Source organism: Branchiostoma belcheri, unplaced genomic scaffold, assembly GCF_001625305.1.
Source record: "Branchiostoma belcheri isolate BF01 breed outbred unplaced genomic scaffold, Haploidv18h27 scaffold52, whole genome shotgun sequence".
In the NCBI taxonomy this organism is placed as follows: Eukaryota; Metazoa; Chordata; class Leptocardii; order Amphioxiformes; family Branchiostomatidae; genus Branchiostoma; species Branchiostoma belcheri.
The window spans coordinates 1617614-1639195 of NW_017804154.1; the positions used below are offsets into that span (position 1 = coordinate 1617614).

Sequence of the window (21582 nt, forward strand, 5' to 3'; positions counted from 1 at the left end):
ACCTGTGCGGGAGGAACTGCATGTTTTGGTGATTCTGTGTCGGGTCTATGACTAGGCGTTACCTGGCTTGGAGGGACTGAACCTTGGGATGATTCAGTGTTGGGCCTACCCATTGGGTGTTACCTGGCTGGTCACTTCATGCTGCTGCCGTTTGGCCTGGGAATGTTCACCTGCTGCTAGGGTCTGTACGAGGCTTTCTCTCATGACCTGTTTACTGGACTCAGGCATGGGGCCAACTGCTGATACAGGTTTGGGTAATTGCTTTTTCTGTGGCTCTCTTTCTCTCATCTTCACATCTAAGCTGCCTTCCCGAATGCCTGAAACTGGGCTATCTACTCTGCTTACATCTTTGTCTACTGTGGAATGGGCTTGCTTGACCTTGGAGGGAGGTAACTCTTTTGCTACCTTTTTAGGGAGATCAGGTTTATAACTTTGGCTCTGTTCTCTCACAGGTGTCTTCTCTATGTCAACAACTGGCTGGGCTGGAGGTTTTGAAGGACCTCGTATTTTAGACATTTTAGGCGGGAGTGCTGGGGGCTTATCTGTCACCTGTGCTACATTTTCCTCCTCCGCCTTCCTGGCTTCAGAATCAGAAGGTTGAAGACTAGCAATAGGGCTGTCCTGCCACACAAGGGTGGATTCTCCTTCTGAACCGTCCTCTAAATCTTCATCTTGTTCAGACAGACTATCTTTTACAGAGAGACTATCTTCCTCAAACAAGCTGTCTTGTTCTGACAGTGGTTCCCCTGCCTCCAAAGAATCTGAGGGAGTGTCACTATATCTTACAGCTGATTCAGATGGGGATGAGTCACTCTCTGTGGGGGTTATGTCCTCCTTGACAGTATGGACTGGGGAAATCTCCACTACTGTGTAAATTTGAGGTGTAACTTCTTCACTACCTTCAGCTTTGTCAACTACAAGCGGTGTTACAGCTTTTTCTGTTAGTATTGCAGCATGGTTATCTCTATTCCTGCCTGCCAAGTTAGCTACTGGCTGCACTGCAGTGCTCAGACTAGCTTTGCTGGGTCCTGACGCTTGCGTTGCTGGGCTAGCTCTAGCTTGAGTTGCAGGGCTATACGTAGCTACAGCTTGGGGCTCTTCTATTCTTGTCTGTCTACTTTCGGCAGCTAAACCGGTTGGCTTGGCCTGAAATTGGCAAACACACACAAAGCAGAAGAGAACAAAGGTAGCAAATATAAACAAAATCAAACTGAAAGTTCAGGAATTCAGAAGTTCATCCAATAAATGCAGAGTAACTGTACTTTACATAATTCCTTCGGACAACTAAAAACACAAAGAAGAGCATACTGTAAATAACACTTAGTCTTTGGGACGTATGCTCACTTTAAAACTTGTAACATATAACATGCACAAGCATTTTAAAGGAAAAACAAGTGTTGTACAGCTACAACAGATTAGACAATCTTGAGAATCAATTGCAACATGTGTTCATTGACTTCTGTGCTGAGGTCTCACCAAAAGAAGACAATATGGCGGGGGGATACAGAAGACAGCTGCTTTATTATCTCTCAAATTGAGTGTCTGAGAGCCAACTTCTTTTGTATGTGATGTACTTGAAGGATAACTTTTGTCAGATGCCAACTTATAAAGATAAAACAGACATTTTTGCTCGAAATATTACTTGTGATTTACTATTCCTGGGAAGCAGAAGATCATGCAGCTATCTTTTATAAATCCAGCTCCACCAACATATCCTATTTGGAGACCTACATCACAACAGTTTTCCTAAGACAAGCACTCCAGTGACCCCACCTTTTTGTCCTGCTGTTGTTGCAGTGCAGACTGCAGTTCATCCATCCGAGCAGCAGACTTGTCGCAGACCCCTTCATAGCCCTTCTCCAGCTTGTCCAGTCCTCCTTCCAGGCTCTGTTTGTCAGCCTTGCTGAGGGCGGGGTGCTCAGACAGGAGCTGTCTGCCGGTGGTGACGGTGTTGACTACGGGTTCCTGATGGGCAACAATGTCCTCGCCGAGTGCCTGATGGGGGAGCAGAAACGGTGATGACTCCCCATTATACTGTTACTATAAAAGTCATGTAGACATTTCATCATCAAACATCACACTGCAGCCTTGAAACATGATTAGCTGATTTCAGAAAACACAACCCAACTGCTTTTGAAGTGGTACAGAACTCCACTGTAAAATGATGGTACCTGTTGTTCTTTAAGCATCTGCTGCAGCTGTTCGTTGTTTCCTTCCACACCTGGCTGCTGAGTCAGTTTCTTGTCGACGTCTTTGACCCAATCCAGCAGCTTCCCAACCTCCTCAGCTGTGGCCATGGCTGTGGGTTTGCCTTCAGCATCCTGAAAACACCCATTCCACAGTCAGGTTCATGGACGTAAAGTTTTGGCAACAATATCTATTTAAATTTTGAAACCGATAGTTGTAAAAATTCTGCAAGAGCATTCAATTTTGCAAATGGAAGCAGTGCTACAAGTATAATTTGTTATGAGAAGGACTCAGCAAAAGCAGTACATACAAACATACCAAGTGAACATGAAATAGTTTCATGAAGAGCAGTACAAACAGTCATATATATTATGTAACATTTATTATGATAACATACTTTTAAGGACAAGGGCTTCTTACATAGCCATGTTATTGCAGATGTACTGTTTGTCTCATACAAGATTACAAACCTTATTTCAACTTCAGCTCAAATCAAATTTGCTGACTTTTTTGAGCTGCAAGAAGCCCCTGGACATCACAATACATCTTATAGTACCTTGATTCCCGAACATTTTTAAGATACATAAGCACCTTACACCATAAAGAAACACATCTTGGTTGTCATCATTGTCTTCTTGGGAACAAAACAAGAAATGCACTCCATGGACAAATACTCAGAATTTGTAGGTGATATTGACATCATCACTCAGTGATCAGTATGCTTTATTTTTGTGCATCAATTCTTAGGTAAGGTAAATTTATGGGTACCGGTGAAAAACAATTTTTCTTATAAGATGACTTTCATTATCATGAAGAGCTGTTATGATAATTTTGCTTTAACTGCTGCACAAGACAGGAAAAATCTGTTCCCAGAACCCTGAATCATACATGTGCATCCCTTATGTTGTTCCCACTAAGCAAAGCCCTTGAAATTTCCGCCTGCAAAAAAATACAACTTTTGGATCAGTACAAATAAGCTGTAGAACAGTAATGCCATCACCTCAAAAGGCATGCAATAAAACAATATATAGTATCACTGTTGGCAATAACCTTTGTCCCATTTCAAGACAAATACAAAAATTGGAACTTATACCTTTAACCACTCCTTTCCACCTTTACCCTTTGATGCCAGGATCATTCTTGACCTTTGACCCATGACCCATCACCTCCATGCTCAAACACAAAACACCCACCATCAACGATTGCTTTAGCCGCTCCCCCAGTGAAGCCATAAAAGCATGGTAACTGTTCTGAGCCGTCTGGGGAACTATGAGCTCCTCATCGACTACAGGTCCCATGCTCTCCTTCCCAACTTCAAGTTCAAGTGGCGGGAGGAGTTCAGACAAGTCCACAGTGCCTTTAGGTGGCCGAGCATTAGGTACAAAAGCGTGATAAACCAGGATAGCTTTCTCTGGGACTATCAAAGGTTCTTCCTGCAGACTGTCTGCGTCAAGATCCATGTCAAATAGGGCATCCATCTCCTGCAAGATTCCTGCCATTACAGCCTGTGAAAGTAGACAAGTTCATGAACAAAAACTCAAAAAAACAAAAAAATATCCCACAGATGAGCCTTTGTGCTGATGTCTAAACCTGAAAGAGAACAGACTTGTTTGTGATAAGTAACAACAAAACCAGGTCACCCCAGCAGCCAAACCAACCCAACTCACACCAAGCTAAGTCCCTGTTTCCTACCATTTCTACTGATGTGGAGTACATTGTAGCAGCATCTGCAGTGGGAGGTTTGGAGGGTGGCTCAGGGCTGACTATGGACCCTTGTGCATCCATGGGGGCCTCTTGTCTGTCCTTGCCTTCAAGAGGACCAACCAGGCCTGCTACCAGGGAGGCAGACAGTTCCTCCACCTTCTTCTCAGGAGAGGTCTTTAAATCAGCTTGTCTGTCAGCTTGAGATTCTAACAGGGACTGAGAAGGCTGAGCAAGACTGTCGCTATCTTTAGAGGGAGTAGATTGTTCCGTGAAGGGAAAGGAGGAGCCTTCCATTAGAGTTTCACCTTCTGAACCCCTTACAACCATTTTCCAGTTCAGTCCCTGCTGTTGTGCAGGAGGGGACATTTGAGTAAAGCTATCCTCTGTCGCTGTGTCTTTTACTGGGGAAGTTTGTGTGGCTGAAGTGCTTAGGCTGGCATCATGCTGTGTGAACTTTTCTTCCTGCCCTGCACCCGACTGGGTGAACTTTTCCTCTGTCGACACATCATGCTGAGTTGACTTCTCCCCACTTCTGACCTGGTTTTGAGCAGAAACTTTAAAATCCTCACTATCCTGTGCAATCTTTGCAGATTCATCAGACTTTTGTTCATCTTGTTTTAGCACCATAGTTTTAGACATTGAAACATTTGCCAATGATGTATCAGGTGTTACTGTTTGGTCTGCTGCTTGTACTAGCTGTTTCCATTCCTGATCTATCCCTTCCCTCCCATCTGAAGCTACAATCCCTCCTTCCCCTTCCTGTATTTTCATCTCAGCATTATCCCTTAGACCCCCCTTTAATGTGTCTAGCCGTACTTTCTGATCAGTTGATTTTACACTAACATCCTCAACACTGCTTTTGTCAGCTTCTTTGACTTCCCGCAGCTGTTCCACCTGCTTTCCAGGTGTTGATGCTGAGTCAACTTGATCTGAGACCTCAGTAGCCAATTGACTTATGACTGCAGCTCTCTGCAAACCTTCTCCAACCCTTTGCAAGTCAGATGCTCCTTGTGTCACACCTTGCAAAGATGCCCCAGAAACTGGCTCCAAGTTTTCTGCATCTTCGTCCTCTTTAGACCCCTTCACCAGAACCCTCCAAGCTGGGTCCTGCTCTTGTGCAGTTTGTTTAGAAGCTGACTTCTTCCCCTCTACAACATCCACTTCAGAGACAGCTGCTTTTCCAAAGGCAGGGGGCGGTTGCTCTGTTGCTGACTGTAAGGCTCCTTCTTCGTCCACATCTTTGCCTGCCTCTCCCTCGTTAGTTCCTCTTACCACAACTCGCCATTTCCTGTCGGCTTGACCAGCAGGTTCTTCCGAGGTGTCCATCATTTCAGCAGACTCAGTAAGAGACGTGGCAGCCTGGGAATAATCCATCCCTTCCTCGTGAAGCAGTGCCTGAACACTCTCTTCAACCTCCATCGCTTCCCCCTGGTCGTCAGGCTTTGGGGCACGGACTCTGACCTTCCAGCCTGCCTTCAGCAACTCATCAATGTTTTCTGCAGTGGGTTCAGCTGTAGCTCCTTGGGACTCTTCTGAGGGTGGCATGGTCTCCTCTGTTTCCATCGCTGTTTCTTGTTCTGTCCCTGTGAGAAGATCAGGCTGTTGGCCTTTGACTCTCTCTCCTTCAGTAGCTGTTGTAAGAGCTGCTGCTGGGACATTCAGCGGAGGTGGTACCTTCTTTGTCTTTTCTGCTTCTGGCGATTTCTTTTTATGCAAGGATCGTCTGCGTTTTACAGCTTGCCCTTTGATGGAGGAATCTTCATCCCTGGCAGGCTCACTTGTTTCTTTTGTAGTCTCATCCACTAAAGCTTCTACTGGAGTCACATCAGTTTGACCATGGTCTGTAGTAAATCCCAGTAGTTTGCCTGAGACTGTGGATGTGGCTTCTGCCTCAGGTGATATAGGTCCTTTTGCTGGGGTCAGACCTCTTTGTTCTATTTCCTCAGCAGCCCTTACCAGCAGCTTCTCCTGCTGAAGCTTCTCTTTGGCCTCTTGCCATGGTTGATCTTGTCCAAAGAAGTGGCTAGGTGAAGGACTAACTGTTGGACTTGGAGTGGACAACTCAATCAAATCAGCCATGGTGTCACTAATGAGGCCCTTCTCCACTGCCTCCTGTAAGTTGTGTCTCTGTCCTGACTGAGGCTCGACAATGCCGCCACTCCGAGCTTCTGCCTTCAGGAGTCTCATCACATTTTCCTCCCGGATGAGTCCCATGTCCAGGGCCTTCAGCACAGGAACCCTTGGCCCCCCACCTGGGTCAATAATGCCCCCAGTTGCTGCCTGGATCTGATGAAGCCTCCTTGCTGTCTCCTTCAGGATGACACCCTGCTTTTCAGCCTCAGCAACGGAGACTCTCTTGTGGGTTCTTGGCAGGACCAGTCCCCCTGTCTGTGCCTCAGCATGGAGTAAGGCCATGGCCAGTTCTGTGTTGATGATTCCCTCCTGAAGAGCCTCGAAGGCAGAGACTCTCTCGCCCGTGTCAGGGTGTGTGATACCACCTGTCATTGCTTGGACATGAAGCAGCTTCTCTGCAGTTGCCCTGTCAATGATGTTCCTCTGAGCTGCCTCCAGAACTGACAGAGTGTCTCCTGTTTCTGGATTCTGCACACCTCCTCGAGCTGCATCAACCTCCAAGATAGACGACAAGGTGAAGTCATCCACCAGCCCTCTTCTGTGTGCCTCTGAGACGTGAATTCTAGCTCTAGTGTTTGGATCAATGAAACCCTTCCTGGCTGTCTCCAAGGCATCCAACTTCTTTGCCTCAGCTACAGTTAGCCATGTGTACTTTCTGATATTCACAGGCTTGCCCATGGCAATCTCAACAGCAGTCATTTGAAATGCGGTGTCCCGGTCAATAAGTCCCCATTCCAGCCCCTCCATTACGCTCAACTTCTTACCAGCTCGTGGCTCCACGATATAGCCCCCTGTTTCAATCATCTGCCTGACCTTTGATGCTGTGGAGGGATGTACGAGATTGTGATCCTCAATGACAGCAATGTTGGTGTCCAACATTGTGCGTTGTGCCTGCCTTGCTCTGGCCTTTGCCTGATCAATTCTGCTGGGTGAAACAGCTCCATAAGATGCAGGCAGAGCCCCAGATGCTGTAGGCCGTGGTCCAACTCCTGGTGAGGGCAACGGTGACGGCTTCACTGGTGAAGAAGGCTGCGATCCTGAGGAGCCAGTACGTGGTTTTCTCCCTCGTACTGGCTCCTTTCTTGGAGAAGCCTTAGGGAGTACTTTCTTCTCTTCTTCATCTTCAGATGCAGAGGACTCTGGGGTCATTTGGTAAGTTGCATAGGGAAGGGTTTCCCTCTTCTGGACTAGTTTGCTTGCAGTGTCATGGTCAATCAATCCTTTTAACAGAGCCTCAGGTACATTTAGCACTTCCTCTGTGTCAGGGTCAATGATGCCACCATGAATTTCCATCTGGTCTTTTAAGATCATTGCCATCTCTTCCTGGGAAATTATACCAAGCTTTGTGGCACCCAGTGGAGTGAATTTCTGTCCACTTTCAGAGTCTACTACACAACCATTATCAACTCTGTACTGCACCACTTTTGCTTCTGTAGCAACAGACTTTTTAGATTCAGCCACAGCTTTCTTTTCCTGTTCTGTTACCCCATTTGTCAAAAAGGTTGCTATCTGTTCATTGATAAGTCCTGTATTGAGAGCTTCTGGAATAGACAGCCTCTGTTTTGTTTTCCCGTCAATGAGTCCTCCTGACTGTACTTGTTCCCTGAGCATGGACAGTCCAGTTTCCAAGTTGACAACTCCGGACTGCACGGCTTGGAAGACCGAGATGTGATCACCACTTTGTGGGTGGGTGATGGAACCTGTCTCACTGACATACTTCACTGTGGCTTTAGCCTTCTTAGACTTCTTGGGAAGGACAGCTGACTGAAAGAACAGTGGCTTCTTCTTTGGTGAGCCTTTTTCCAAGGATTCCTTAGCTTTACTCTTAGCTGTCTTTGCTGCAGGTGTAACTGCTGCAGAATCATCTTCTACAGTATCTGTGGGAGACACCTGAACTGAAACCACTGTGCCCTTCTAAACTCTTCCCTTCACCACCCTTTACGAGTTCAGAGGTTTGCTGCACTTCACTTTCCATGGCTTCAGACACAAGTTCTTGCTTCACTTCTCCCATTTCTGACACCTGCCCTTTATGCAAATCTTTAGCTAGTGAGGGACCTTCCCTGCCTTGTGCACTATGTTGGGGCATCACTTCCTCTCCATTATCCTTAACAGTTTCTGAAACTACAGTTGGTGACACAAGCTGTTCTGTTTCTGACACCTCCATCACTGTGTCTTCTTCATGGGGTTCCTTAGTTTCAGCTTTACTCTTAGTTGCCTTTGCCCCAGGAGTAACTGATTCAGAATCTTTTACAGCACTAGTATGTGTAGCATCTTCAGTATCTGTAACTGTGGGGACATCTGAACTGAAACCACTATGTCCTTGAAAACTCCTCTCTTCACCCCCCTTTCCCAGTTCTGTGGTTTGCTGCACTTCACTTTCCCTGGGTTCAGACACCAGTTCTGGCTTCACTTCTCCCACTTCTGACACCTGCCCTGTATGTAATTCCCCTACAGCTAGTGAGGAACCTTCCCTACCCTGTTCACCAGTCTGAGGCTTACTTTTCTTTCCATCTTTAACTGTCCCTGAAACTACATCTGGTGATACGAGCCGTTCTGTTTCTGACACCTCCATTTCTGTGGCCTCCTCAATATCTCCTGTAGGACCCTCCATCTTGGCCTCTTTATCCTTTCTAACTGTTTCTACATTTTGTTGTTCAGTCTCTTTTGGCACAGCCTGCCCTATTTCTTGAACATTTTCTTGTGTAAAATCTTTCTGCTCTATTTCTGATATGTCCATGTCTGTTACTGCCTCAGTTACAGGACTCTCAAGTTTGATATCTTTCTCTCCCTTAGAGGTCCTTTCTCGCCCTTTGACAGGTGGCCTTACAGCTCCACTTGGTTCTACAGGGACTGATGGAGCTCTGTCTACTTTGGTTTGTTTTTCTTCTGCTTTAGCTTTTACTGTCTTTGCTATGGTTTCAGGTTTAACTGTTGTTGCCTCTGCATCCTTCGAATCCTCCTGTTTTGGTGTTACACTTTCTTGTTTTGCAGCAGTTTCTCCTGCTTTTGCCTTTTTTGCATTTGACTTCTTTTTACCCTTGTTGTCAGGCTTGCTTCTGACTGTTTTTGCTAAAAGTTTAGGACTTTTGGGTAAGGCATCCACAGTTGAAGCCATAGCCCTAGCTGTCTGGGGTTTTCTGGACTGAGGGGGAAGTATTTTTGTTGTTTCAATTACAACTAAATCTTTCTCAACTTTACCATAGTTGTACTTCTCTTTTTCAGCAATTTCCTCTACTTTGACAGTTTCCAATCTAAGTGTCTCAAGGGTGTCGATGTTTGCATACATGAGTTTTGTTCTCTCATCTTTTTCAGCTTTTGATTTGATGGAAGGCCTTCTCTTTCCCACAGTAGCAGTATCAAAGAGAGGTTTGGTGAGTTCTGATATATCCTGTTCTTCATCATCCAGCTGCATTTCTTCTTCCTCCACCGCCAAGATGGGCAGATTAGGTTTCGATTTCCTATCCTCTATCTCGGGAGAAAGTGGCATGGGGGAATCTCCCTCCTTCTATCAGGGGCAACAATAGACAGTTGTTACCACACAATTGGACAAGTAAACAACTTATAGGGTCAGGTAACATGAGATAGCAGGGTGGGAGGGGGGTTAGACTAGGACATTAGGGACAGGACAGTAGTGTGGTCTACAGGCAGGGTGACAACTAACAGGCACTAAAAATATAAACTAAGGGTCTGCAGAGTTCAAGGCAAACTTGTGATTGTCATGCATTAACACTACTGTGTAACAATAACTGTACAGCCCAGCAACAGCAGCCAGAAGCAGTGTTACCGGCAGAGCCATGCATCCACCAACAGCACACCAGCAAGTGGGTCACATGACCACGGTTGCCAAGGGAGCAACCATTTTGTTTTTTTGTGTTCACGATGGGGGAGGGGGGCATGTTATTGATTATATTCGGGCATGAATGGCTGCTGACATAATATGTTAGTTGGCATGACTTCAGGGTTCGTATGGCTGGTAATAAAATGTGCACAAAAAAACTAGTTATTGGATCGGGGCAGTAAATTCAAACAAGTTGGAGCTTCTATCTATCTGCCTACAAATGAGCAATGTGAAGAATGTGCCAGTGAGGTAGGGCTTGGAATCTCACTGTTACTTCTGCCATGTAACGTTATGGTCCCGATCCCCAGATTAACTGCCATGACTTTGCATTACGTATGATATGTGAAATGTCCATGGCCATACCAACCCTGTTGCTAGCTTATTTTACTGAACCCAGACATATTATCACAAAGTTAAAGGGAAATGGGTTACACGTTTGGAAAAATGGTTACACGTTTCTAAGGCTGACCACTGAGATCCAAATAGTGGTGATAAATGTTTGCGGCTGACAATTTTCTACGTATCCCACCACCGTCACAACCACACAAAAAATGCACCTTCAGTTTTTCCTGGGCTAGGGCTAGGCTTGCTTGTCCAGCTTCTACTTTATTTCAATTGCATTAATTCTAATACCATCACCTTCACAATGTTCTCATAGGGGAATCAGACTGAGGTAACTTGAGCCTCCATACCCATTTTTGTACAACCTGGTCAACCAGCAGAAGCATGTCTGTAACTTCCCTCAGAATCCATAGCACATCCCTCCGTAATGGCACCCAAGATTTGACCTTGAAAATAAACTTGCCCTTGAGATTACAGTGGGCATTACAGTGATAAATGCTCACTCCTTATTTGTTTGAAGTTTCTTATTTTATTGAAATTTCTTGGTATAATATTTGTGCAAGTAGAACTGAGATGGCACATCTACATAGGAAATTAAAGTTCTATTAAGGCAGTTTTCCTCAGGGTGAGTCATGTTGACTATGCCTGTTTATTCTTTCAGACAACATCAGCAGAGGACAGGAGAACACTACACGCATGTCACCCCACCCTCTCCCAAGTGGCAAGGGAATGAAGAAGCTACTACAGCTTCTCAAAGTGCATCTACATGTACATGTCAAAAGTCCACAAAAAGTCTCCTACGGTACACCAGTACTAATCTGCATGACTATGGAGGAGAGGGAGGCCTCATGAAGTAACATTCACCGTTACCGGAATGGAGGGACTTTTGAAATATGTCCTGCGGAAATGAGGAATGACTGATAGAATGAGTATAAAAAAAGGCAAGTGAAATCTCGCAATGGAAGAACATCAGTTGGGAGTGCACGAAATCAACTCTGAAATAAAAAAAAGTGAGTAAACCACTATAATATACATGAGCACCTTGTAGGTGTCTCAAATTAGCTCTTGATCCACTGTGTGTCTGTGAGAAACCAAAGTAAGGGTCTCTCTAGTGGTGGTGACAGAGGAGGTACGCACTGGAATTTAAGATCAAGGGAACTTTGATATTATGAAGCCGAGAATTGGATTGCCATGGTTACACGTCTATGATTGACAGGAGATGGGGAAGATAGATGCTCCTGAGGTAGAGAACACTTAGAAATGGGTCGGTAGCGAGAAGCCACGTCACGCAGTAATCACAAGACAGGAAGCATGGTGTCACAACACAGAAGCGCAGAATATCACAGACTGCAGCACAAGACAGGAAGGCTTGTAAAGCGTTTGCAGAAAAGCACCCAGAAGCAGCTACGATGCAAGAAGCACACAGTATGTGATAGCTAGGCACAGAAGGTAGGAAGTACACACAAGGCAAGAATGGAACACTAGTTGGAGGAACTGCCCAATTGAGTGGAGAATTCACTTTCCGTTAAATATGAATATTAATATAATCATACAATATGATTTGAATATTGACAAAATTCAATTGCAAAATTTTGTAATTTGTAGATTCAAAAATGGGTGACTCTTATGTCTCTACAAAGCTCAACCAAATCTGCACACATTGTCATGACTGTATATGTACAACATCCTGTGAAAATCAATTGGGCAGTGTCTCTAATGTGGTACATATTCTTGATATGCCTACTGATATAACCATTAATAACATTCAGATTACAAAATCATGGAAGCAAACAAATCAGAAACAAAAGACATTAACTATGATTCAACAGTGCACATGAACAATTGATGATTGACTGAAAATTTGCAACTTAAATTGCTATAATAAAACTATATATATTAGACTTATCTAATCTTATTAACTAATTCTTAATAAAAAACTTCAGAGACCATCTCAAAAATGAAATCATCTCAAAGTGCCAAACTGTTCTGCTTTGGTGACAATTTCAACATTTTGAGATGAGCCCTTGAAAAGATGATGATGATGATGCAAAGTAAAGCAGTACGAGTAATGCAAGAAAATGTACAAAGCAGACAACAGAAATGTACACAGAACAGACAATAGAAATGAAAAGTATGGCAAAAGCAGGTGAACCAACAAGGCTGTACCTGTTTCTCTTCAGCAGCAAGGGATGAGTTCATTAGTTGGAGGTTACGTGTCGTCTTGGCAACAAGGTCACGGTATCGCCTATTGAGGTCATCGAGTTGCTGTCCCACAATGTCTGCGCTGGACTGGATCTTTGGCTTCTTGGCAGCATCGCTGAGGTCAGAGTTCAGGCTGGAGCGGAACTGCTCAAGCTGGCTGTCATAGTCCTGAGGAACATGGTGGAATGTGGAAACTTGAAAAGTAGAAAGTACAGACACTGGTGCCAATGTATGACTATCATTGCCAATGGATGACTATCATTAGGGCATTGTACCAACATTGAACTAAAGAAATCTATCATTTTGGCCTTTGCAACAACACTGATTTGAAACATGGGAGTGCTGTTTGAATATCCATATGTATTATGTAAGCTAATGTAGTCTCACAGTGTAGTCCTATGTTCAAAAGTAATTTCAGGTCCAACAAGTCTTGCAATCTTACATATCAATTCTGCACTACATGCAAAATGTTCTGCATAACAGATAGACATACATGTAGCGGTTAGTACTGTTTATACATGTACTTAACATTCAGAAATCAACTAAAACCAGACCATATATACAAGTTATGAGACCAATTTTGCTTGAGTTACTTTAATGAACAGTTCTTAACATTGATATTTTTGGCACGGACCACTCATTAGGCAAGGTTAAAAGGTCAAGATGAACCAATTTCATACCCCAGTGGCCAAAGAACCAGGTAAAATTGGATTTCTGCCAAATGGGAGGTAATGAACTGTACTGAGTACATATAAATACTGGGCTAATGGCTGCAAATTTCACACCTAGACGAAGAAGTAGAACAAAGGAAGAAACTTTTGTTTTCATTCCACAATTCACTGTGCAACACGACTGACCAGTGGCATCTGATGGCCCAGTGAGAAATTTCTACTGGAATGGAAACAAGTACTACATGACTTACACCCCATTTTATGTTTGACCTTGTGAACTATAAGACATACCTGGGCCTGTTGGATGAACTGTTCTCCCAGCCTTGTGGTCTCCTCAACAGCTGGCTGGTGCTGGTCTAGCTCATTCACCAGGTCCTGGACAGCAAAGTAGGGGAAGTTGTGATCAGAGACAACAAAGGAATGAACAAAGTTGTAAAATGGTCAAATCATGTTATAACTTAAGAGATTTGGTGTTGAGTTGAATTTAAAGGGAAAGAGAACAGCTCAATTCCACCACATGTACATCAAGCAGAGTAAAATCTGTCACCAAATTGTCAGGAGGAAACAGAGGACCCACCTTGGTAGCATTCAGCCTCTGCATGAGCATGCGTGGGTCGGAGGGCATGGCCTCCTGCTCCGCCAGCCTGCGCTCCATCTCAGCCAACCAGCGCGTCTCCTGCAGCCACGCCCGCTGGTAGCTGTCCATCGTGTTGGCAGCCGTGTTGATGCGGTCCAATCTTTATCAACAAACAGGGATAAACTACTTTGTTATCAGACCCCATTATGTAATAACAATTGGTACTATGCAGGTGTAAAGTTTTCTGTTGCAAAGTTGAATAACCGAATTTTGCCTCCAATGTGACATGGAAATCTCAACAGCAAGTCTGGGTAGTCAGTACTTTCTCTCTTTGTATGTTTGTTTTGCATTTAACAGCAAACTGCCTTTAGGCATGACACACAAGTTTTGTACAAGCTGTGTAAGACCAGACTGTAATGAAATGTCAATGAAACTCAGACACATTCAGATACATAAGAGGCCGTGAGTTCACCTGTCCTCTGTCTGCTGCAGGACAGTCTGCCATCTCTTCCTCATGTCATCCGCATCCTCCTCCACCCGAGCGGCGTCCGGGTCCTCCTGGTCAGGGGTCATCTGTGTGCCTGAGTCCTTCACATTCACGATGTCCAGTCTGAGCTGCTCCAGCTTCGGCTGCAGGGAAATGGTTTCCCGCTGTGTCTCCTGTAAAGAAAGTAACCAGGTACATGTAAGCCTTCTAGTGGGTGGAGTACCGTGCTTAGCCAAATAAGTACTATGGAAAAGCAGTTTTGGGGACGTATTGGAAGACTGAATTGCGAGGCTGTTTATGAGAGGATCAGTCGATAAAATGATGCATTACCAGTTGCCATTTGTTCATAGAAAAAATTCTCATGAACGCACAATTACTATAATGAAAGGGCAAGATTGTCTGTCAAATGTTAGCTTCACTTTCCCCCTCATGTTACTGACCTGCAGGTCTGTTTTCTGCTTGTCGATGGCTGGAGGTTCACAGGGCAGACCTGGGGCAGCAGACAGGGTGACCTCATGGATAGACACAAACTTGTCCGCGTCCTCCATGGACTTCATCACAACCAGCACCGTCTTCGTCCTGGAGAGATTTTAAAATATTCTAGCTCTTTTTCCAAAAATTCTTACCAGTACTTTTTCATCAGACTTGAGTTTGGACATGGCTGTGCATAGGATATGTAGTCACATTATATTCTCTAAGCTGTTAACATTGAGGGTGCATTATGGGAGTCAAGATTAGTAATGAAAGTTTGAAAATCAATGGCTGATATGGCTTTCTATTGACAGGCCTGGATTAAACGTGTCGTTGACTGTTCTGCAGTGGTACAATAATGATGATGATGATGATGATGATGATTATCAAAGTCAAGAATATCAGTAGATGATGTTGAAGTGCTCACTTGTCCAGGTAGATATGAGACAGGTTCCAGACCCGGTCCCACTTCTGGACCATGATGGTGACCTGAGACTTGAGTCGGTCCAGGGACTCGGACTGCTTCGCTGTTCGAATCAGATCCTCTGAGGACGAGCGCAGCTGCTTGTACTGGCTGGACTGGACATTCAGGTTGTCTACAAACTCCTGCAGGCAGAAAAAAGGGGACATAATGTTTGGTGTTATGGTTGTTGAATTTCCGATTGCTGATATCACTTTACAAACCTCAGCATGACTGTTATAACAATATACAAGCTGTAAGGTTCATTTTACAGTTACTGTATAAAGAAAGCATGCAGTGCAGTAAGAGAAATGTTTTCCCCAGCTGTCATCTTTATGCATATTGCCATCAACAAATGCCAAATGTAGCTTGTATGACCCTTGCCCCCTGACCTGTGACTCCTGCACGACCTCCTCGACCCCTGGGATGTCCCTGGGGAGGGGTGTGTGGATCCTGATCATCAGTTTCTGCTCCGCTGTGTCCAGCGTCTGCACGAAGGAGCCGACCTGTGAGCTCAGCTGGCGCGCCCGCTCGTCAACCTTCTCCGCCATGACGGCTTCTGTAAGATAGAAGTAAAATAACAAATACATTCAATACGTTATAATCATAATGACCAGCAAAGAAATAAAACCTAGATGACAAAACAAAGGTGGGCCACTATCACTTCAGATGGAATGGTGACACAAAGCTGCACCAAACATAGCTATTTCAGCAAAATGCCTCATTTTCTTGTAAATGTGTTTCCTGTTACATAGTAAATACCGGTACAACAGCTGTTGTAAGTGTATCATCCGTAATAAAGTTACTGTAATACCAGGATCACTAACAAACCAATATGATAAATACTAGCAGAGTTCTGACAGGACTGACCTTTCCCAGCCTGTTCTGCCAGGTCCTGGAGCCTCCTCTGACAGGCCTCCACGTCTGCCCTGAGCTGGGCCAGCAGGGCGGGGTCCACCGTGCCGCTCTCCTGGTTCTCCCTCTCCAGCTGCTCCAGGTCCTCCAGCAGAGACCTCAGCATCTCATCTCGCTCAGCAGGGTCCAGCAGGGAGAACTGGACAAGGACCAGAAATAGAGCAATATTAATAATTAGCTGATACTCATGCTTGTGGAAAAATTCAAATAAGGAAATTGTACTTAACAGAATTTTCAACAGTCTCGCTTAGTCTTCTTCCAGTATTTTTGACTTGGAGAACAGTTTAACTTTTCCCAACTCAGAATAACATTCATGCTTGGATTATGAATCATTCTTAATACTTACTGTGTACTGTACATTACAAGCACCAAAGGTTAACAGCTATTTCCATTGTACTGACACATTTCATACTTTAATGGCATCAATGGCCTAGCAGTAAGGCCAGTGGACACTACTCCTGTCCGTACCTGTTCCAGACTCATGTTCTTGATGGCCTGGACTCTCTGTGAGATCTGCTGGGCAGACACCGTGTGCTTCAGGGTCAGGTGACGTGTCTTCCACAGGGACAGCAGCTCCTGGTACTGAACCTCCAGTCTGAATATCACAATAAAATGTACATTAATGCAAGGGATTATTTTGTTTTTAGTAGTCATGAACATACATGTAGACTAGTCAGTGAACTGCAACATTCATCACAGACATTTCTGTAGAAGGATGATTAATTGTACTATGATTATCTGTTAATAGACCAAGAGCTTTGTTTGAAGAGACTGCAGATTTTTTAGGGGAAATCCTCACCTTTCTGCATAGTCCACAGCTTCTGAGCAGGGAGGTGGGATGGTGAACACTACGGAAGGAACAAAAGCCTCCTCTCCAGTTGGGGTGATAACCTGCCACTTGGTCTTCTGACTGTTGTCTATGAGAATGCACTCATCTCCCTCTTTCAATGAAAGCTGTGCAAGGAAAGACGTGTCATTCAATATCAATGAAGTTAAAGTTCATTTTCACTATCAATGGGTTATACTGACTAGGTATGTAGACATTCTGTGGCAACCCTTGCTACTTGCTCCTTTCCACCTTCTGATTTATCATCAAACAAGAAATTGCAGTGAAAAATTCTCTCCATCAATGGATATGTTTGTACATTTATCTACATGATACCTGTGTAAACTAGAACTTCAAAAATTCAGTTTCAGGTTGTAAACACATTGATTACTTACGTCTATCTGCCTGTATGAACAGACGGCCTTAACGGTGATGTTGGAGGTGTTTTTCTGCCGCCTCTGCTTGAGAGGGAGAACCTGCTTACTGTTGGTCGCCAGAGAACTGATGTGGTCCTTAAACTCCACCAGACTCTCCTTCATCTCCTAGAAATTAAGAGTGATTCATTAAAGCTGGGACCAATTATCATAAGAAGTGGTTTTGATGTTTTCAGTGTTGTGCTTGGAATTCATAACATTAACAGCAAATGTATTCACAGATCTACCAACAATGTATAAAGCAGCTTGCACCCTGTACTAAATACTGATAGCAAGATTCAAGATTCAAGATAGCAAGATTCAAGTCTCCTTACGAAGATTTCCTGCAGCAGGTCTTCCGCCTCGTTGAGTGGAAGGTCTGTCCTGTTGTACTTGGTGTTTAACAGGTCCGCCTGCTCCTTCAGCCAGGTCTCAACATCTCTGCCCTCGGCAAAGAACTGCTGGTACTTGGCAGTGTGCTTGGTGTGCTGCTCCAGACAGGATGTCAGCTGCAGGAGCCACGCCCACTGGGTCTGCATAGCTGCCATGTAAGCCTGATGGGGGAGGGGGGCAGCATTTTAACAGGATGCACAGAGATACATTCAGAATAGTACTACATCTATACTAGAATGATGTTCAAAGTCTCAGGCATAAAGACATTTCAAAAGGCAAGGTTTTCCTTTTATTCTTTACTCTAATAAATCTAGCTTTTGTTTAGTTATCTACAGACTAGAACAAGCCACACAGCACACTTACCTCTATAGATTTAGCAGCAGGGTGATTGGCCAGAGCTAGTGCCTCTCCTCTCTCCTGTAGGGAGTTGAACTGAGCCTCTCTGGTTTCCAGTTCTTGCATCAACACCTAAAGCGCGAAAGTCAACATCATTACAAAACGGTCCTTACTGTCTCAGTGAAAACAAACATTTTTTTCTTCTCTCAAACACATGTATGACTCTTTTTTTTCCCGTAAAGTTCCCAGTAAATTCTACCTTCATTCTATCTCCCTGTTGTTTGCGAGGGAACAGTGGGGCAAAATTACTTGCAGGTCAAAAGTCACACTGCGTGGCAAAGAATGCTCGTTCAAGGACATTACATACAGTAACTGTAACATTGACTAGTAAAGCACAAATTAGCCTTTGGTACAACTAACTACAAGCAGTCTACTACATGCTGAGATGAGGATAACAGGCTTCTCGGCTGACTACAAGACAAACCTCAAGAAGTTGTAGTTCCTGTATGAACAATGACAGCCATGCAAGGGTCACATGTACAGCCAGGCATAGACATGCACGCATGCAGAGAGAGAAACAAGTGCATTGCTCAAACATCCATGCCAGTGCTCGTGAGTAATCTAAACATAGCAATCGTAAGGTAAGTATGGCACAAGAAGATATGGGACAAGGTGCCCAACCTGTGCTTGACTCTTTTCTTTGGTCTGGAGGGAAGGAAGAAGAGAGGGGGAAGCAAACAAAAAAGGTGAGATCGAGACACCATTTTTCCAGTGCTAAAAACAACAAAAACCAATTCATAATCCTACAAAGAAGTGGGAAATCAGTGTCCTACAAAGAAGAGGGCAATTGGTGTAGTCTAGTTTCAAGTAAAGTCCACACATTGGTAAAACAAAAGGGTAAACAGTAAAAGGTAAAACTAAACACAAACATAAAACTAATACATTGACTGGGCCAGACAGTAACAAAGTAGATTTGTTTGAACAACAAATTTTCTAAAAATACCAATTTGGTACAGCTCTGTGATATGATGTCATCTTAACACTTCATTTGTTAAAAAGCCTGCACAAATGTTTAGTAATGCCTTATGGGTATAAAAAGGCTGAATGTACAAAAGCTTCGTGTCCTACCACTAGTTTTCTATACAAGAAAGACAGGTGGCTTTGTCGCAGGGAGTCTGTCTTTGTCACGTGCGCATGTACCTGTTTAACAAGGTGTTACTTTTGACAACTCTGTTTATGAGGAACCAAAAGTAACAACAGGAAGAAGACAAGACAACTAACTTGAATCATAACTCAGACAGAAAAAAAATCAGTCTCATTGAGGATGTCAGAGACATAATTCACAAGATAAACATCAGTTATTCCCAATGTACATGTAGCAGTACACAGTTAAGAAATATGTCTGAGGTCTGCTACGGTAATAGGGAACAAAAATCCCTGTGGCAAGCACAGATCATATTTGTTTGTAACACACAATATGACATCAATTCTGATTAGCTAATTCCAAGTTTTTCAACCTAAACAGTCCACCCTCAACAGGTTTGATCTGTAAGGGACTGGCAAACCCAGACTGTGTACGACTAATCCGACCGTCCGCCCCACCTCGTAGTGCTGGTCGAGCTCGGTGATGTTGACCGGTTTGTCGTCCCATTCCCGCGCCAGCTCCAACTCCTCCCGCTCGTTCAGCCACATCAGCTCCAGGGTCGCCAGGCGGATGAACTCTAGCAGAGACTCCAGGTACTGCAGCCGCTTCTGAGACATGTCCTGGAAAGATAGAGGCGGTTCTCTCAGGTGAATCAAACATGTCAAATTCTAGCAAATACCGAATTCTGATTAAAATGTCCTTCAACAAACAATGGACTTGATGAACTATCCACTCTAGTAAACCTAGATCAAATAGATGCTACTAAGGACAGCTGCTAGTAATCCGATGTAAATCGGGCTAAGCAGTACATAAGATGATGATGAGGACAACTATCTATTGAAAGAAAGTTACTATGGATCATACATCTACTTTGCTGTATCATATAAGTTCAGAAAGTTTGGACCTACCATGAGTTTGGGATAAGCCTCTTCAAGCTTGGCAAGCTGTTCACAGTATACATGGTACTTGGGTCCCATGAGCTTGGACTGGAAGAAACGATACAAAAAAGGAAGTTCATCATAGCTGTACACAATGACAGGCAATACCTGTAGTAAGGTAAAAATGCATGAACAACTGTTGTTAAATCCACACATTAACTTGATGCAAACAACAATACTAGACATACACGTACAAGACTCTACCACCCATACCTTGTTAGCTATGCACTGGTCGACCTTGGCCTTGAACTCAGTGATGACTCTGTGCTGTTCTCTGTGTTCTTCTAGAAGTCTTTGTACACTGGGGAGGTCACTGCCGTACTCGCCACTTTCGAGAATCGACTACAGTAGAGAAGACATAAGATGCTGAAAATGTGTTCTTCTCCAGTGTAAAATGACTAAGAGTGATAAATGACAGGGTGCTAGCAAAGACATAGTACTTCCCTTTTTACCAGTTGTCCAAAATACACATCATCATCATCATCATCATAGCACATACACCTATATACTGATTATAACCAAAGACAAAGAACCTATTCAACACTAACTAAGCAGCGATTCTTCTCAATACCTTCAAGTTTTGGTAACTTCTATTGAGACAATGTAGAATTCTTTTGAAAAAGAAAAAGACTTCCATAGTACAAACAAAAATAGTTAAAACAATCATGGCACAATTCAGCCCAGCCCCACCTCTTTGTTCTGTACCCAGCTCAGACACTCCTGCAGCAGTCTGCCCTCCCCCACCTCAGACAGACTCATGCCTGTGGGTGACCTGAGCTGTGCCGGCACCTCCCCAAATCTCCTGGCCTGGCTGCTGGTCTGCAGTGAGTTCTTCAGGTGGACCCACCTCTCATGCAGTAGGAACACCCTGCAATACAGCAAAACGCACCATGAACATATCAACATACCAGCAGAACTTGGGAGGCGGACTACAAGAACAAGAGGATTCTCTCACTGAAAGTTACATGTATATTTCAAGTTCAGTCTTTGATCTATCATCATTGTTATTCTCTTTCTACACAATGTATTTCTCTTGACCCCATCACAACAAGAGATGCATGTCACATGTACTGTGGGTTTGACCACATGCTTACTTCTTCTGGAGTGGGTCTGCCTGTGGGTAGCCTCCTTCCCTCAGAGTCTGTACGTCGGTGAACATCTCCTTGATGCAGCCTTCACATGTCTGAAGCTGCTGCTCCACCTCTGCAAACACCTGTTTGGCGTCTGCAGGGCTCAGCTGGCTGCTGTCAACCTGGGGAAGAAGCAACTGTGGTGTGAGGCCTCAAACAAACTGTGGTATGAGACCCATAATCACATTTCACTAAGCTAGGAGACCTTCTTCTGAATCCACTGTCAGTTCGTAAGCATGTACCTTTGACAATGGTGAAAGATGCAAGGGACCTTCCTTTGCAAGCTATAAACAGGAACTGAATAATGTATTTCTTAAACAGGTGTCTCTACATGTAGCCGCACTTGTGATTGTGTGATGGATATAATGTTGAAGACTTCAAATCTCAACATGTTGCAGTTAAAACACATCATTTA

General features: G+C 44.1%; 1 protein-coding gene across 1 annotated transcript in view; it reads right to left on the reverse strand.

The window, feature by feature from the left end:
• LOC109480673 (microtubule-actin cross-linking factor 1-like) overlaps positions 1 to 21582 on the reverse strand; it is a 105879-nt gene that overhangs the window by 74405 nt on the left and 9892 nt on the right. Inside the window, 23 exon segments of the mRNA XM_019782901.1 lie at positions 238 to 1146; positions 1774 to 1995; positions 2172 to 2321; positions 3880 to 7902; positions 7904 to 9529; positions 12371 to 12574; positions 13369 to 13452; positions 13655 to 13814; positions 14127 to 14314; positions 14582 to 14720; positions 15040 to 15218; positions 15465 to 15631; positions 15943 to 16126; positions 16456 to 16582; positions 16787 to 16941; positions 17209 to 17355; positions 17562 to 17780; positions 17983 to 18087; positions 19558 to 19719; positions 20008 to 20085; positions 20251 to 20379; positions 20728 to 20905; positions 21132 to 21289. Of these exon segments, the coding sequence (XP_019638460.1) occupies positions 238 to 1146; positions 1774 to 1995; positions 2172 to 2321; positions 3880 to 7902; positions 7904 to 9529; positions 12371 to 12574; positions 13369 to 13452; positions 13655 to 13814; positions 14127 to 14314; positions 14582 to 14720; positions 15040 to 15218; positions 15465 to 15631; positions 15943 to 16126; positions 16456 to 16582; positions 16787 to 16941; positions 17209 to 17355; positions 17562 to 17780; positions 17983 to 18087; positions 19558 to 19719; positions 20008 to 20085; positions 20251 to 20379; positions 20728 to 20905; positions 21132 to 21289 (9693 nt within the window).